The following is a 15,000-nucleotide window of genomic DNA, read 5'->3' as shown; positions in this document are numbered from 1 at the left end:
AAAAGAGAAAGAGAGAGAGAGAGAGAGAGAGAGAGAGAGAGAGAGAGAGAGAGAGAGAGAGAGAAGAAGAAGAAGAAGAAGAAGAAGAAGAAGAAGAAGAAGAAGAAGAAGAAGAAGAAGAAGAAGAAGAAGAAAAGAGAAGAGAAGAGAAGAGAAGAGAAAGAAAGAGAAGAAAGAAAGTTAGGATCCCAGGGAGAGTGCAATTTTTGTTTTTCTGAAACTGGGTCACCTCACTTAATTCACTTAATATATTAATAATATTTATTTGTTTCTTGCTCCATCAGGAAGACAAGGGGGAACTTTGGGGCCAGGAAAACTTTACTGTAGGCCTCTGCCCACTCCAAAAACTCAAGGTGGGACTCTGTGGCCTTTTTCTCCTGTCCCTTGAGAACAGCCTGGTGTCTGCCTGGCCAGGAGGGTCAATATCACTAGAAACAACACTGTGCATTCTTCTCCCTCTGTGCTTAGATCACTCACCGTTAGACACAGAGAGGTGGATGGGGTCACTGACGGGTGCTCCACGTGTTTGACATCGATACACCCCCGGTGTGTGCACCTCAATGCTCTTCTTGTGGGAAGGCAGGAGAACATGGCCCAAATACCAGAGAGTCCTAATGGGCCGGAGCTCTAGCAGCAGAGGGTGGTATCCATCACATCGCAGAGTCACCCGCTCCCCCTTGAAGATTGTAGTCCAAGGTGGATGAAGAGACAATATGGGCTTCTCCAGAGTAGCTGGGGGGTGGGGGTGGGGCCATGTGAGGAAGAAAAGTAACGTGGGGTGTCTGCCCAACAATGAAGCCTGAGGTTGAGAATTCTTGGAAAACACCAGTTTCTGGGACCCAGTCCACATACGAACCCACCCTGGCAATAAAGGAGACCATAGACATGGGGCTCCAAACAAGGAGTCTATTAATCAGAACCCATTTCTGAGTGTCTATATACAAGAAGACTTAGTCACCAAGATTGAGCAAGAGTGGCGGAAAAGCACCATCTCAGAACATTCAGGAACTGGGGCATGTGCTCCAGGGGAACTTACCAAAACTTGGAAGGGAGATGGAGAAGACTTACCAGCTCGCCCACTGCATGGAACTGTAAAAGCAAGAAAGAAGGGAGGAGGTAAAGAATGTTCTCTCTGACAATAGAGACTCTTTTTCGAGATAGGGTCTCTCTCTGTAGCTTTTGGAGCCTCTCATGGAACTGGCTGTAGACCAGGCTGGCCTCGAACTCACAGAGATCCGCCTGCCTCTGCCTCCTGAGTGCTGGATTTAAAGGTGTGGGCCACCACTGCCCAGCTAAGACTCTTGATCCCAGGAAAGACTGAATAGTCTCAAAGCCTGTTTTCCTTGGTCCACACCAAATCACATGGCTTTGAGAAGGCTACCTCAATTTCATCCTTCCAAAGCAGGTGTTAAACCACTTGAAACCTGAAGGTCTGCATAGTCAGCTCTTTTATCCCACATACCCTGCCCTGATTTACTCTCCTCTCCAAACCCTGCTGGTGCCACCTCATTACCAACTCACCCAGGAGCAGGAGGGCTGCAAGTGTCCACATGATGGGTCTGCCTGCAGCGGCTGTAGAAGGTCGGGGGCGCACTGGTGTGGATGAGGGACAGAGGGGAAAGAGGCAGCTAGTAGCTGATACTAAGGACTAGGAGACCCCGTTGCTTCACCTCTCCTACTTCCTGAAGATGGTGGAGTAGAGAGAGCAGGACATCACCTGAGTGTGTCACTCGCGTATCCCAAGCACCAGGTGCTGTCCCAGCTACTGTCTCTGTAGCCATGTCCCAGCTCAGTCCAGCCTTGACTTCTATAGAGAGGACCTATAGAGCTGTGCCTTCTGCAGCACACGAGAGCCATATAGAACCCCAGGCTCCACTAGGTGCCATCGGTATCTCACTCCCACTCTATCCCCCCACCCCCACCCCCGCCGCCGCCGCCGCCACCCAGTCCTGTTGATGTTCACAATTCACAAAGCCCATCTTCTTTCTGCTTAATCCCTGAGAGGTCGAAGTTGAGTTCCTTGAAACAGAGCTCACATCCTCCCACAAAATGAGTAAACAGAAAGGAATGATTCAACCATCCTGCCATGCCCTGCTGACTTGCTGTTCCCCAGTCAAAAATGTAAGTGCAATGTATTTTCTCCTCATTCTTTCCTGGAATCTGAAACCCTCAGAAATTAGAAAAGTCTTCCCTTCCCACCCGCAATGGTCTCACCTTATAGTACCTCCACTCACTCGTTCCTTTCTTCTTTCCTTCTACCAGGCCCTAATAGCCCTCCCCAGCCATGTTCTAGTCCTGAGGGCTTGTGGTCTGGAAGAAAAGTCACTACATCAGCCCCTCAAAGTCTTCTCAGATCAGACCTCTCTGCTCTGGTTCTCCTGCACGCTGAGCCACGTGACCACACCTGAGCAATGAGGAGCCTGACTTTTCATGTAAATATTTAACGAAGTTTCCAACCTGATAGTATGTCTCCCTGAACTCTATCCTGTCCACACCAGCAGCTGTTTAGAACCAGGACATCTGCTTTCCTTGGAACTCTAGCAGGAAGGAGATCAATGATCAGATACGGTCAGCTCTCCAAGATAGCATCTTCCAATTTTGCAGATACACCAAGTGTTCCTCTGAGAATTCCCTAATATTTTAGTGCAATGTGCTTTTCCCTGTTAAATGTCTCCGAGGAAAATATGGCCAGTTGTTTAAATTATGCTAATCATTTTGGATCTTGCTTTGGCAGCAGGATTTGATGGGAGGGAGGGGACAGATATGTAGGTCTGAAAAGTAGGAAAGTATCTGATAAGGTGAGCAGGAATCAGGGAGATAACTAGACACAGAGAGCAGAGAAGAATGCCCCCTTTAGGTAATGCTCCTATGTTTCATGAACCCTGTCTGCCTCTTCATCTTGGGACCAATGTGGGACTGTGCTGTGGAATATTATTTTAACTGGGCAAAAATGTGTTACATTTGCTTATGCTACAGAATATTACTTTAACTGTGTAAAAGTGTGTTACTTTTGTTTGTGCTGCATTTGTTTAATTATGTAAAGGTGTATTGCATTTGTTTCAACTTGCCTGCCTAAGGCACTTGATTGGTCCAATAAAGACCTGAATGGCCAATAGCTAGGCAGAGAAAGGATCGGTGGGGCTGGCGGGCAGAGAGACTAAATAGGAGGAGAAATCTAGGCTTGAGAGAGAAGAGAATGAGGGAAGAAGAAAAAAAAACCAAGAAAAGAAGGAGGAGAGAAAGAGGGAAACACCCAGGGCAAGAAGCCAGGCAAGAAGCCAGCCAGATATAGAGACAGCAAGAAAGTAAGAAAAGCTGAAAAGACATGAGGCAAAAAGTAGATAAAGAGAAATAGGTTAATGTAAGTTGAAAGAGCTAGCGGGAAAACGAGCCTAAGCAAGGCTAAGCATTCATAATTATTAAGAAGTCTCTGTGTCGTGATTTGGGAGCTGGTTGGTGGCCCAAAAGAAAAAGCCTGCTACAGAACTCCTCATGTCCACTGCAGCCTGTCCCCAGGGTCTGACCTCTGCACAGCCCAAGAGTGCCACACATCTGTCAGCTGTCCTCGTAGACTACTACTCAACCAGACTCGATTTTGACTTCTCATAAGCCGGAACAAAGATCTGAGCCCCTTTACTGATTCCAGAAGAAACCTGATTACACCCCAAATTCATATACTGTATATAGTCTTTCTTGAACTCACAGGAATCAGCCACAGAGCTCATTAACCACACAGATAGTGCTCAGAGTGTGACCTGAAAAGTACCCTGCCCCAACACTTGTTTAGTCTATCTATGCTTTCCTCCGAATTTTCCCCAAGTTGGTCTTTTTCTCTATGCAGGACCCTTCCCACGAAGATTTTAATTCTTCACTCCTTTGCCCATTGCCAAGTCCTTTAGTATGCAGACAAATACCGAAACTTCTATTGCTTAGGGTTTTGTTTTTCCTTTTGAAGGAAAACATCCTGCTCAGCCTAGTCTCAAACTCAAAAGTGAGCTGAGGCGTTCCTCTTTTCCTCAGCCATCTACTGGTGGGGCAACAGGCATGCATCCCCACACTGGGTTTGAGCAATTCTTTGAAGTCTGCCACAGCATAACTTCCTGGCAAGATGTGCCATTATTTGGTAAGGACTGTGGTAAGTAGAATGCTCTCAGAGAGGATGTGGGGTAATGAGAAAGGCTCACATTTAGTGAGGGCGCCAGTGTGTGTGTGACAGATACCATGTTAATGCTTCACAGATACGGAAATTCACTTCGTTCATTCCTCACAGGGGGCCTCGAGGGAGGGATTAGTACTAGTTCTGTTTTACATGTAAGGAAACTGAGGTGACAGAAACCAGGGATGCTTGAGGAGAAGCTCACTCCAAAATCTGTTCTCAAGTCAGTCTATCGTTAGGTATCCACAATGCTGCACAGAGAAGCATTGTTTTCAGTCTTTGTAAGTCTCCTCTCTTATTTCCTTATTTTCCTACTGTTATCCACACCAACATTCTTCTCCCCTACATATTGGCCCCTCCCATACAATGTTTAATGTATGTTGGGGTGATATATTGTGTACCCCAATATATTGTGTACCCTAATAAACTTATCTGGGGATCAGAGGACAGAGCCAGCCACTAGATTACACACAGAGGCCAGGCAGTGGTGGCACACACCCTTAATCCTATCACTCAGGAGGCAGAGGTCCGTCTGGATCTCTGTGAGTTCAAGGCCACACAGGAAACAGAGCCAGGCATGGTGGCACACACCTTTAATCCCAGCACTTGAGATCTCATGCTTTTGCTAACAAGTATTTGGGAAGCACACATGCCTTTAATCCCAGCACTAGGAAGGAAGGAAGATGGCAGGGCACATAAAGGTATATAAGGTATGAGTAAATAGAAAGTCTCGTTCTGGAGGCTGAGGAGTTGGTAAGGTGAGGTTGGCTGTGGCTTGTTCTGTTTCTCTGATCTTTCAGCTTTCACTCCAATGTCTGGCCCTGGGTTTTCTATTAAAAAGACTGTTTAGCAGTTCATGTTATAGTATGTTCCTCTATATGTGCATATATATGTGTAGGTATATATTCTATTTTTTATGTTTAAGTGTGGCTTGTCTGCATGTATGGCTGTGCACCATGTACATGCCTGGTCCCTGCAGAGGCCAGAAAGCGGTGTCAGATCCCCTGGAACTGGAGTTACAGATGGTTGTGAGCCACCATGTGGGTGCTGGGAATTGAACCTAGGTCTCCTGGAAGAGCAGTCAGTCTTCTTAACCACTAAGCTATCTCTCCATCCCCCCTACAGGTTTATATACTGAATCTTAGAAAATATTTAGCATTGTTAATTTACATAAATGGTGTGTTCTAAATGTTGTTTTTCTTTATTTAAAATTAATTCCGTGTAAAATTCATTCATATTGCTCTACATGCATCGTGGTTATTGATTCATGCTTCCACCAGGTGGTACCTGTCCACTCCCTAATGCCCTGGTTGCTTCCCAAATCTCCACTACTATAAACAATGCTACAGTGAACTTCTTTGGTACATACTATGAGGGCTGAGTGAAAGAAATAGAACTTAGGAACCTTAAAAATAAATCGGCACATAGTTCTTATGCCTTCTACACTCAGATCTTTCCTGGAAATCTCCTCACAGACTCACCCCGAAGCAGGGCTCTTAGTTGATTCAAGATCTAACCAAGTTGACCATCAAGATGAATCATCACACCCTTGAAGGTGCTAGGCACCACCGTAAGAGTCATTTTACCATCACGTGACCCTCCTCCTTTGTTTCTCCTGTATATCAAAGATGAGATCATGTGTATGTTTGTCGTACATTGTTTCAGGCTACATTGTAAAAATAAAGAGCACAAAAAGAGACCACGGTGGGAACACAACTCTACATAATTCAGGATAACGTGGTAGACTATTCATTCACTAAGGCCATAATAACATGATGTTATTAATTCATCAACCAAAGGTCATCTTAACCAAGGTTATTGCATAATTTGTCAGGCTAGCTCTCATCATTTGAGAACGGACAACAGTAGTCCAAGCTAGAGCAAAGGGTGTGATGCTGATTAAAGTCTCAGGGAAGTTAAGTGTTGGATATATAGCTGTAATCCTCGCGGAGATTAGCATCACTAAAGAGAAATCGAACAAATTGCCCCGAGATAGTAGAGAATGTGCTGTAGGGGGAGATTTCTCCAGTGCCTGAAGAAAAAGGACCTAAGAAAGAAAGTTCCTGGAACCCTGCTGGAAAAGGCCTGTGTAGGGAAGTGTTATCATAGATTGAGTCTCCCACGCCATCATGATAAAAGGAAGCCTGACTACCTTCCAGCTGTCAGCAGAGCTTAGTGCTGTCTGCATGGTGCTGGTTTTGCAGGCATGCAGTTACAGGGCTCATGAAGGCTTGCATTGCGTTTCCAGATAAAAGTCTGTGAAGCAAGGCAATATGTACCATGCACGGTCAGATTCCCTGTAGACAGCCCCTGAGCAGTCTATGTATAAAGCTGTGAAGGTGAAGTCCAATTGTAATGGAGACCTCAGGATGTTAGAGATACCAGATGTGGAACATCTGCCAAGAGAAGCTGCAGGCACCAAGTGGAACTGGCCAAAGAGAGAGCCCATGTGTACTCCAGGTATCAGGACCATCGGGGCAGGGTTGCCCAAGCCCACTGAGGTTCACATTATGCCTCTACATACTTTGGATGCTGGACATGGAGTGTGATGGTTTAAATGAGATGTTCCCCACAGTCTGGGCATTTGAATACTTGGTCTAGGGTACAGAATGACCTTGTCATAGTAAAAGAAAACATACAGCTATAGGCACATTCTGGGTCTCACCTTGTACATGTTTATTTACACTCAACCAGCTTCTTTATTCTAACAAAGTACCAGGACAGCTTGCAGAACTATTTCTACATACACGCAGAACAGAAAGAGCTGGACTTGTTGCAGTGGTTGAGCATGTCCCAGATGGATGGCTTGTTTTCACTTGTCAGCAGCGTTTGTGACCCCAGGCTTCAGGTAGACAGTCAAGTCCCTCAGCTCCATGACCAGATGACCAAGGAGAACTTTTACATCCTGCATTTGCTTGAGAAGAAGGCGTATCTGGTGATGTAAGTGAGGGTCTGCAGAGGAGAATCCCGGGTGCTCAGCAGAAGGAGCGGGTGGTGGAGGCAGAGGAGCAGGGGGCTCCGCAGGAGAAGTTTCTGAAGCAGTTGATTTCTGAAGAGCTGGATTCAAGATGGAGGAATCAGCAGAATTTAAGGGACCTGAATTATTATGGGCAGGAAGCACATACAAGTGAAATCTGGCTGGGTGTGGTGGTGCAGACCTGTAGTCCCAGTGTTCAGGAGGCTGAGGCCGAAAGAGCATTGGAAATTAAAGGCCAGCCTGGTCTACACAGTGAGCTGTAGGTTAGCCAAAGATACAAAATAAGACCTTATCTTAAAATAATAGATAAGTAAGTACATACATAAAGATGGTGCCTGACTCTAGCCCTGCCCTCACACACTGTTAGCTACACAGTGAGACAGGTACCTTCAGGGGCAAACTCCTGTATGAATGTGTCTTCAAAATGTTCTTTCTTTTATTTCAACTAAAACTCTAGAATGCAAATTCAGTATGCCCAGAGGTATTCCTGCTTATCACTTTAATGTTTCAAGCGTGTGTTCCATTTTAGCTAAGCATGCCCCCAAATGTGTCTACCATCTTTTCTTAACTCATGCGTTTGAACTGAGCATGCTCAGAATACACTGCTTAGCTGAGCATGTTTAAGAATGGGCCAACTGCCGGGTGGTGGTGGCGCACGCCTTTAGTCCCAGCACTCGGGAGGCAGAGCCAGGTGGATCTCTGTGAGTTCGAGGCCAGCCTGGTCTCCAAAGCGAGTTCCAGGAAAGGCGCAAAACTACACAGAGAAACCCTGTCTCGAAAAACAAACAAACAAACAAACAAACAAAAAAATGGGCCAACTTAGTTGGGCGGTGGTGGCGCACGCCTTTAATCGCAGCAGAGACAGGCGAATCTCTGTGAGTTTGAGGCCAGCCTGAGCTACCAAGTGAGTTCCAGGAGAGGCACAAAGCTACATAGAGAAATTCTGTCTCGAAAAAAAAAAAAAAATGGGCCAACCCTTACAAGAGTAAATATGTCTAAGTTGAATAATCGCCCTATGCCTTCTTTTGAGGAGGGCCTTGCTTTGTAAATAACTCCTGTACTCTTCTTGCCCGACACTGATCACAAATTTTTCTCCACTCTTGTGTGCCTTGGCTATGCTTATTTTAGTATTGAAAGCAACAAGATGTGAACCCACTGTGTTTCGTTACAGAATCAATCCTCCCTCTTTTCTAAAAGCGCGCGGGTACTCACCGGCAGCCAGGGTTTGAGAACTCTTACATCCTTCCTTTAGACTGAGGCTGGACTGTCTTGACAGTCTCGGCTTGAGAATCTTTAGTGAGGAAGCCTCATCTTTAGACTGCCCATTTATTTTCTCTCAAGCCAGAATTTAGTTTCTGGAAGTGGGCTCTGGAATCAACCTTTTCTTGTGTGTGCCATCAATCTAGTTCTTCATCTTTGTTTCAGTCTTTCTCTGAGCGGATCCCCTGAGGCACCCCCTCTTAAGGATGATTATCACTAGTCCCCCACCCTATTATTTTCTTTTCATTTCATTTGTCAAGCTTTCTCATCAGCCTAGACAACTCCCTCTAGGTGTGTGTCAGGTCAAATACAGCCTTCCTAATGGTAACTTCCAGAATTTGACATACACTCTACTCTTCCCAGAGGTTTTTTTGTTTGCTTGTTTTGAGATGAGCTCTTGCTATGCAGTCCTGGCTGACCCTTTCTAGACATTATCTGCATTCTAGGTATAATGCTCCCATAGATGTTCAGATTACATAGGAATCCTGAATTCTATAGGGAGGTACACAAAGGGCCAGGCCGGGTCTTGGTTTGGTACATCCCACGGTCTGAGGAAGACATCCTCTTTCTGTGCTTTCTTCCACCATCAAGGGCTTTGGATTATTGCCCCATCTCTCCTGCATGCCCGCTTTGTCTTCTTCCTCTGGAATTAGCTGAACCCAGTCATGTTTCATATACACCCCCACCCCCCTGGCACACGTACACACTAACTCACCCTGCACCCGGATCTCCAGCTGAGGGCTCTGCTTCCAAATTTGCCTGTCCTCAGTAGCTGCCTCACACCAGTAGGAGCCAGAGTGCTCTTCTGAAGCCTTGGGGATCTGGAGTTCTGAAGAGACGCCCCTGATACTCAGTGGCCTTCCATCCTTGTAGAAGGAGAACAGGAGGCGGGAAGCTGACCTCTGCAGGGACAGCTTTGTCTGACAGCTCAGGGTCACTGAGCCTCCCTCTTGGGGCTCACTAGACGGTAAGGCTTTGAGAACTGGGGATGGGAACAATTCTGGGAAGAAGACAAGCAGTGAAGAAGAATTCAACCATCCTGTACTCAGCAGACCCATAACTCCCTCCACCCATCCTCTCCTCTGTTCATTAGGTATGAGTTCTTTTAGAAAGATCCCATGTAGCTGGAGCTATCTCCAGTCCCGCCTGGGCTGGCAGCCACTCAGTCTCAAATAAACACACAGATGCTTATATTACTTATAAACTGTATGGCCATGGCAGGCTTCTTGCTATCTAGTTCTTATATCTTAAATTAACCCATTTCTATTAATCTATAAGTTGCCACATGGCTTGTGGCTTACTGGTACCTCACATCTTGCTTTTCATGGCAGCGGCAGCAGCTGGCAGCGTCTCCTGACTCAGCCTTCCACCTCCCAGAATTCTCTTCTCTCCTTATCCCGCCTACACTATACTTCCTGCCTGGCTGCTGGCCAGTCAGCGTTTCATCAATCAGAGCAACACATTCACAGCATCCCCAGCAGTCCCATTTGAACTTTTCAGGTCCTCCTCCTCTTTTGTTCCCTTCTTATTTCTTCCCTTCCTCCCCCTCCCTTCGTCCCTCCTCTTTCTTTCCCTCCTCCCTTCTCTTCCTTCGTCCCTCCCTTCTAGGCAGGACTAGGAAAGATCCATGGATGAACAAAGCCAACGGAAGTCTAGGTTCTGGATCCGTGAATATCAGAAAGCGTAGGTCTGGATGTTTCTGGTCTCCCTATCCCTTCTCACCCAGATCCACCACACCAACACTCCCTCAAGCTCTCACCTTGGACTGTGATGGCCACAGGGGATGCAGCCTCTCGGCTGCCAGGACCAGGGCTCCTGAAGATGCCACTGCAGTGGTACTGCCCACTGTCTGACCTTTGCACCACATCGATAGAGAATTCTCTTTTAGGTCCAGGAGGACCCAGCGCTGAGCCCTCTCGGTAGAAGATGACCTGAGTCAGTGGCCAGTCTTGCCAGGCACGACAGTGCAGAACCAGTGGGTCTCCTTCAAATATGGATGTAGCTGGACCTTGCAGGATCAGCCAGTCTGTAGCCCAAAGTAAGAGCTGAGGGTCATCTACCTCCCTTGAGAGATACACCAAGCCATGCCTGTAACAGATCTCCTAAACTTTCCAAGTCACTTTCAACTCTTACTGGCCCTCCTTAATGCTCTCTGCCCCCTTGACCTTACCTAACAATGGCAAAGCCTTTTTTTCCCTCTACCCTCCCCCTCTACTCCTGCCCTCTAGTCTCAAAGTAACTGGGGAACAATTTTTGCCTTGAGGTTGAACTTAGAGTTATGGATGGCTCCCCACATTTCCTCACTCTGTCCAGTGCCTTCACGATTGGCCCAATGTCGAGAGAAAAATAACTCTAGGGCCTAGGACTTCCTCAAGGACACTCTGTCCCCTGGAAGCTGAGGATGGGAAACTAAGTACTTCCGCCTCTGCCAGTTTCCTGGAGGGTGATTTCCTGAGTGGGCTGGGGCGCTGTCAGGAGTGGTTTGAGACACTGCTCGGGTCTTCCTGGGACCTCACCATAGGAAACGATCAGATGGAAGGGTTTACTGAACTTGTAGCCCTTGACCTGGAAGTCGATGTCACTGGAAAGGGTCACATCCGCCTCCGCCGCCTCCTCCTCCTCCTCCGTGTGGCAGCTGCTCTGCTCCGTGCTGAAAGGTCCTTCACACTTCAGAGTCTCCGAACTGGCAGCTGAGGAGGGATGGCCCAGGGAGAACCAGAAAATGATGCTGCAACTTAGAGAAAGGGGATGGAATGGCCCTCCCCAAGGGCTCCTCCTCTGCCCCAGGGAACCATCTTGTCAGGGAGAGAAGGGGAAGACATCAAAACTCCTCTAAGAGACGCCTATGGGTCTTCAGCCGGATGGCCTTGACCTTGGCTCACTGGTGTTCAGGCCTCTCAGTAAAAGGACTGTGGGCTAGAGGGGGTGGGAATGAAGGAGCAGGGAACTCACCAGCATGACATCCAGCTGTTGGTTGAGGAAACCAAAGGACAATGACAGCCATGACCCCACAGCAGGTAGTAGAGAGGAGAGAGAGAGGCACGTCAGATTATAATATCCACTGGTGCTTCCGTGTGTCACACGCCGCTGGCACATCCACGCACTATTAATCTTCACAAGCCTTTCAGGTATGGGACTTCACCATCATTTGATGATTTTTGTTGTTGATGATGTTTTATGAGTTACATAGCCAAGGCTGACCTTGAACTTACAACAGTCCTCCTGCTCAGCCTCCTAAGCACTAGGTTATAAGCGTAAGCTACAATGCCTGGTTTTCCAGCCTATAAATTTTAAAGAAGCAGTTCTACAGAATCAAATTTAGAAGAGTGTAAAGAAAGACTTGGCGGTGCACTGGGGAGATAGCTCAGTTGGAAAACTACTTAGCTTGCACACAGGAGGCTCAAACCCCAGTGTTGGGGAGTTAAAGACAGGGAAATGCCAGTGGTTGCTGGCCAGCCAGCCAGCTAGCCTAGGCTACTAGGTGAGGCCTAGGACAATGAAAGACCTTGTCTGAAATAAAACATAATAAAATGGTAGATAACACCTAAGGAATGATATTTCTCTGACATACCACACATACACACACGTGCATTTAAAAAGGAAGGAAAGAAGGGAGGGAGGAAGGGAGGAAGCAGGCAGACAGGCATGGCAGTAGAACATTTGCCTAGCCTGCATGAGGCCCTGAGTTTAATTCCAGCAACAGAAGCACCCCAAGAGTCAAGAATGGAGCAAGAAGGCCGGGTGTAAGTTCAGAAGCAATGTTCGTTTTACTTCACTGCCCAAGCATAGTCTACTCAGTCCTTCGACCTTCCTTGGGGACATCCCGCCCCATTCTCTTTCCCACAGCTCACTTGGCTCTTTAGAGTGGGTTGTCTACTGAAGAGGTGGCTATGCCCCTCTCCCCTCCTTGCTTCCCCCCTCAAGGCTTCAGTTTTCTTTTTTCTCCTTTTCTTTTTCTTGGTTTTTTATGACAGGGTTTCTCTCTGTAGCCCTGGATGTCCTGGAACTTGCTATGTAGACCAGGCTGGCCTCGAACTCAGAGATCTGCCTACCTCTGCCTCTGAATGCTAGAATTAAAGACATGTGCCACCACCACCCAGCCAAAGCTTCACTTTTCAATGACCTCTTCTTACTTTAATGTCCTCTGCTCTTGAACTCCCCCTAGCAATGGCAAAGCTTTCTCCATCCTCCCCGCTCCAACAACCTTCATCGTTAGGCTGGCCTGGTAACCGCGGAACAACTCTTTGCCTCCAGGTTGAAACTTAGAGAGTCCTCCCCACATCTCTTCACTCTCTCTCTTAGGTCCTTGACTAGCCCCGGGTAGGTAAGCGTCATTTCTCCCAGCTCTGACTGCGCCTCATCCCCTTGGTCCCTGTCTTCCTCCACCAGCCCCACATTCCTATGCACTTGTTCTTCCACGCCACTCTTCCCTGTCCCGAACACCTTTGTTCTCACCCATTTCCGGTGACACTGGACTCTGGGTTATTAACTTCCCCGTCAAGTCCACTTCCTAGTTCTCACTGTTTCACTCCCCGGTGTTTTCTTAGCGCCTCGCAGTCCCCTCTTCTCCATTATGCTACTTTACTTCAGTTCCTTCACCGTCATAAGACTAAACTCAGCCTCCTCTTGTTTTGTTTCTTCAAATAAATAAATAATAAATAAAACTTCGGGGCTGGAGAGTTGGGTCCGCTGTTAAAAGCACTTGTTGCTCTTGCAGAGGACCCAAGGTTTCTTCCTGACCTCTACATGGTGGCTCACAACCATCCAGAACTGCAGTTGCAGAGGAACTGATACCCTTTTCTGGCCTCTGCCAGCATCAGGCATGCAGGTGGCACATAGACACACAGGCAAAACAATTACACATAAAGTTAATTAATTTAAATTTTTTTTTTTTTCGGTTTTTCGAGACAGGGTTTCTCTGTGTAGCTTTGCACCTTTCCTGGAACTCACTTGGTAGCCCAGGCTGGCCTCGAACTCACAGAGATCCGCCTGGCTCTGCCTCCCGAGTGCTGGGATTAAAGGCGTGCGCCACCACCGCCCGGCTAAGTTAATTAATTTAAAAAATTTTAAAGCCTTGTTGGCATATCTGGCATCTCCACTCTATTAACCTCACGTGGGAGGTATTATCATTCTCATTTTTACAACAGAGAAAAGTGAATTCAGGTACATTAAAAGTGATTTTTGTTTAAACAAGATTTTACATCCAGATCATCCCTGGATGGTCTGGTATTTGTGATGTAACTCGGGCTGATCTTGAACTGGAGGCAACCCTCGTGCCTCAGGCTCTGTAGTCCTGAGATTACAGGTACATGCTACTTTGCTCAACTGAAAGTGACTTTTCAAAGTGATACAGAACTAGTAACTAGAAAGGGGGGCTTGAAATCAGAGCATATGATTCCAAGACCACAGTTCTTGCTACAAAATCAAAATCTCCGGGCCTCCCACAAATAGCTTCCGGTTTGATGGAAGACCAAACATGTGAAAGGATTATTGTAGGGTGTGGATGCAAGCAGTAAGAACAAAGTGTCACAGGCGGATACTGGGGCAGAAATGGGGTCCAACAAGGCTTCTGGGGGTAGATGCTACCAAGGTGGAATCTTTAAGGATACCTAGAAGTTTGTAAAGTGGAAGAGCCTCGGGAGTCCTGGTAGAGTTCATTTCAGATGGAGCTACAATGTAAGCAAAGCCTTGGCTAAGAATCTGGGCTGTGAATGGAAATGCAGGTTGATTGAGTCTTTGTTAGAGCGGAGTGGGAAGGCTTTGAGGTCGCTGGAAGAAGGTGCGAAAGAGGGTTAGAGGATGCGAGGTTTGGGGCTTCCTGTGCCACGATAAGAACGCAAATTTTAAAAGTCCCTCAGGATGCAGAGTTAAAGTTCAATTCAAAGAGACAAGGCTGAGACACGATTAGTAAGGAAGTCATTGTGCAACTTCAGCCACGGATGATAAAGGCTTCTCTTAAGAAAGCATTTGTAGTGGTTCATGAAGGAACCAGTTGTGAAAGCAATTTAGGAGGTGAAATTTGCCAAATTGATGATTCAGAGAATGATGAGGGAGGAGTTCAGAATGCCCCTTGGGTTTCTAGCTGAGGTCCCAGGTGAGTGCTTGTGCGAGGATCTGAGATAAAGGTGTGATAGAGCAAAAGGTGAGTGAGGGTCTGGGGAAGAGATGAATTCATCTCATGTTGTGTTGGTACCGGTGACGCACACAGGTCAAAAGGTCTTGTGTAAGCTTAATATTCGAATGTGAGAGTCAAAAGCATGGATAGATCTGGAATTGTGCCCCGAGGCTCTAAAATATACAACCATTGCAGCAAAACCAGACAGATCTATTTCTACAGTCTCATTAGGAGACTGTGTAAGAAAGATGAGTACGGGGTGAGGATTAAACTGTAGAGAACACTGGAGTTTACAGGAGGGGAAGAGAAACCACTGAAGGACCAGAAGACACGCAAGCAATATACAGAGAAAATAGACAGAAGTCAGGAAAATAGAGACTACAAGAGAGAATAAGAAATCAACAGGGCCGGGTGCAACGAAGAAATCCATCCGGATAAAAACTCGTTAGTACAGAGATCCCCGCACCCTGTGTAACACAGACTCTAGTGGGG

General features: G+C 46.9%; 2 protein-coding genes across 4 annotated transcripts in view; both read right to left on the bottom strand.

The window, feature by feature from the left end:
* Fcrlb (Fc receptor like B) overlaps positions 1-1,552 on the bottom strand; it is a 6,231-nt gene extending 4,679 nt beyond the window's left edge. For 2 of the 3 annotated variants that reach the window (XM_059280997.1, XM_059280999.1), the window contains exons 1-3: positions 1,522-1,552; positions 1,069-1,089; positions 478-732 (exon numbers count right to left, since the gene is read on the bottom strand). In XM_059280997.1, coding sequence (XP_059136980.1) covers positions 478-732; positions 1,069-1,089; positions 1,522-1,552 — 307 coding nt within the window. The remainder of the gene's footprint in view (positions 1-477; positions 733-1,068; positions 1,090-1,521) is intronic. The other variant, XM_059281000.1, reaches the window with a different exon arrangement.
* Positions 1,553-6,835: 5,283 nt separating this feature from the next.
* Positions 6,836-15,000, bottom strand: part of Fcrla (Fc receptor like A) — a 14,716-nt gene continuing 6,551 nt past the window's right edge. The window contains exons 3-6 of the mRNA XM_059281069.1: positions 10,910-11,083; positions 10,153-10,419; positions 9,109-9,393; positions 6,836-7,213 (exon numbers count right to left, since the gene is read on the bottom strand). Coding sequence (XP_059137052.1) covers positions 6,969-7,213; positions 9,109-9,393; positions 10,153-10,419; positions 10,910-11,083 — 971 coding nt within the window. The 3' untranslated portion in view covers positions 6,836-6,968. The remainder of the gene's footprint in view (positions 7,214-9,108; positions 9,394-10,152; positions 10,420-10,909; positions 11,084-15,000) is intronic.

The sequence above is a fragment of the Peromyscus eremicus genome, chromosome 15, assembly GCF_949786415.1.
Source record: "Peromyscus eremicus chromosome 15, PerEre_H2_v1, whole genome shotgun sequence".
In the NCBI taxonomy this organism is placed as follows: Eukaryota; Metazoa; Chordata; class Mammalia; order Rodentia; family Cricetidae; genus Peromyscus; species Peromyscus eremicus.
The sequence above is the reverse complement of the archived record's forward strand: the minus strand, read 5'-3'. Positions and strand labels throughout refer to the sequence as shown.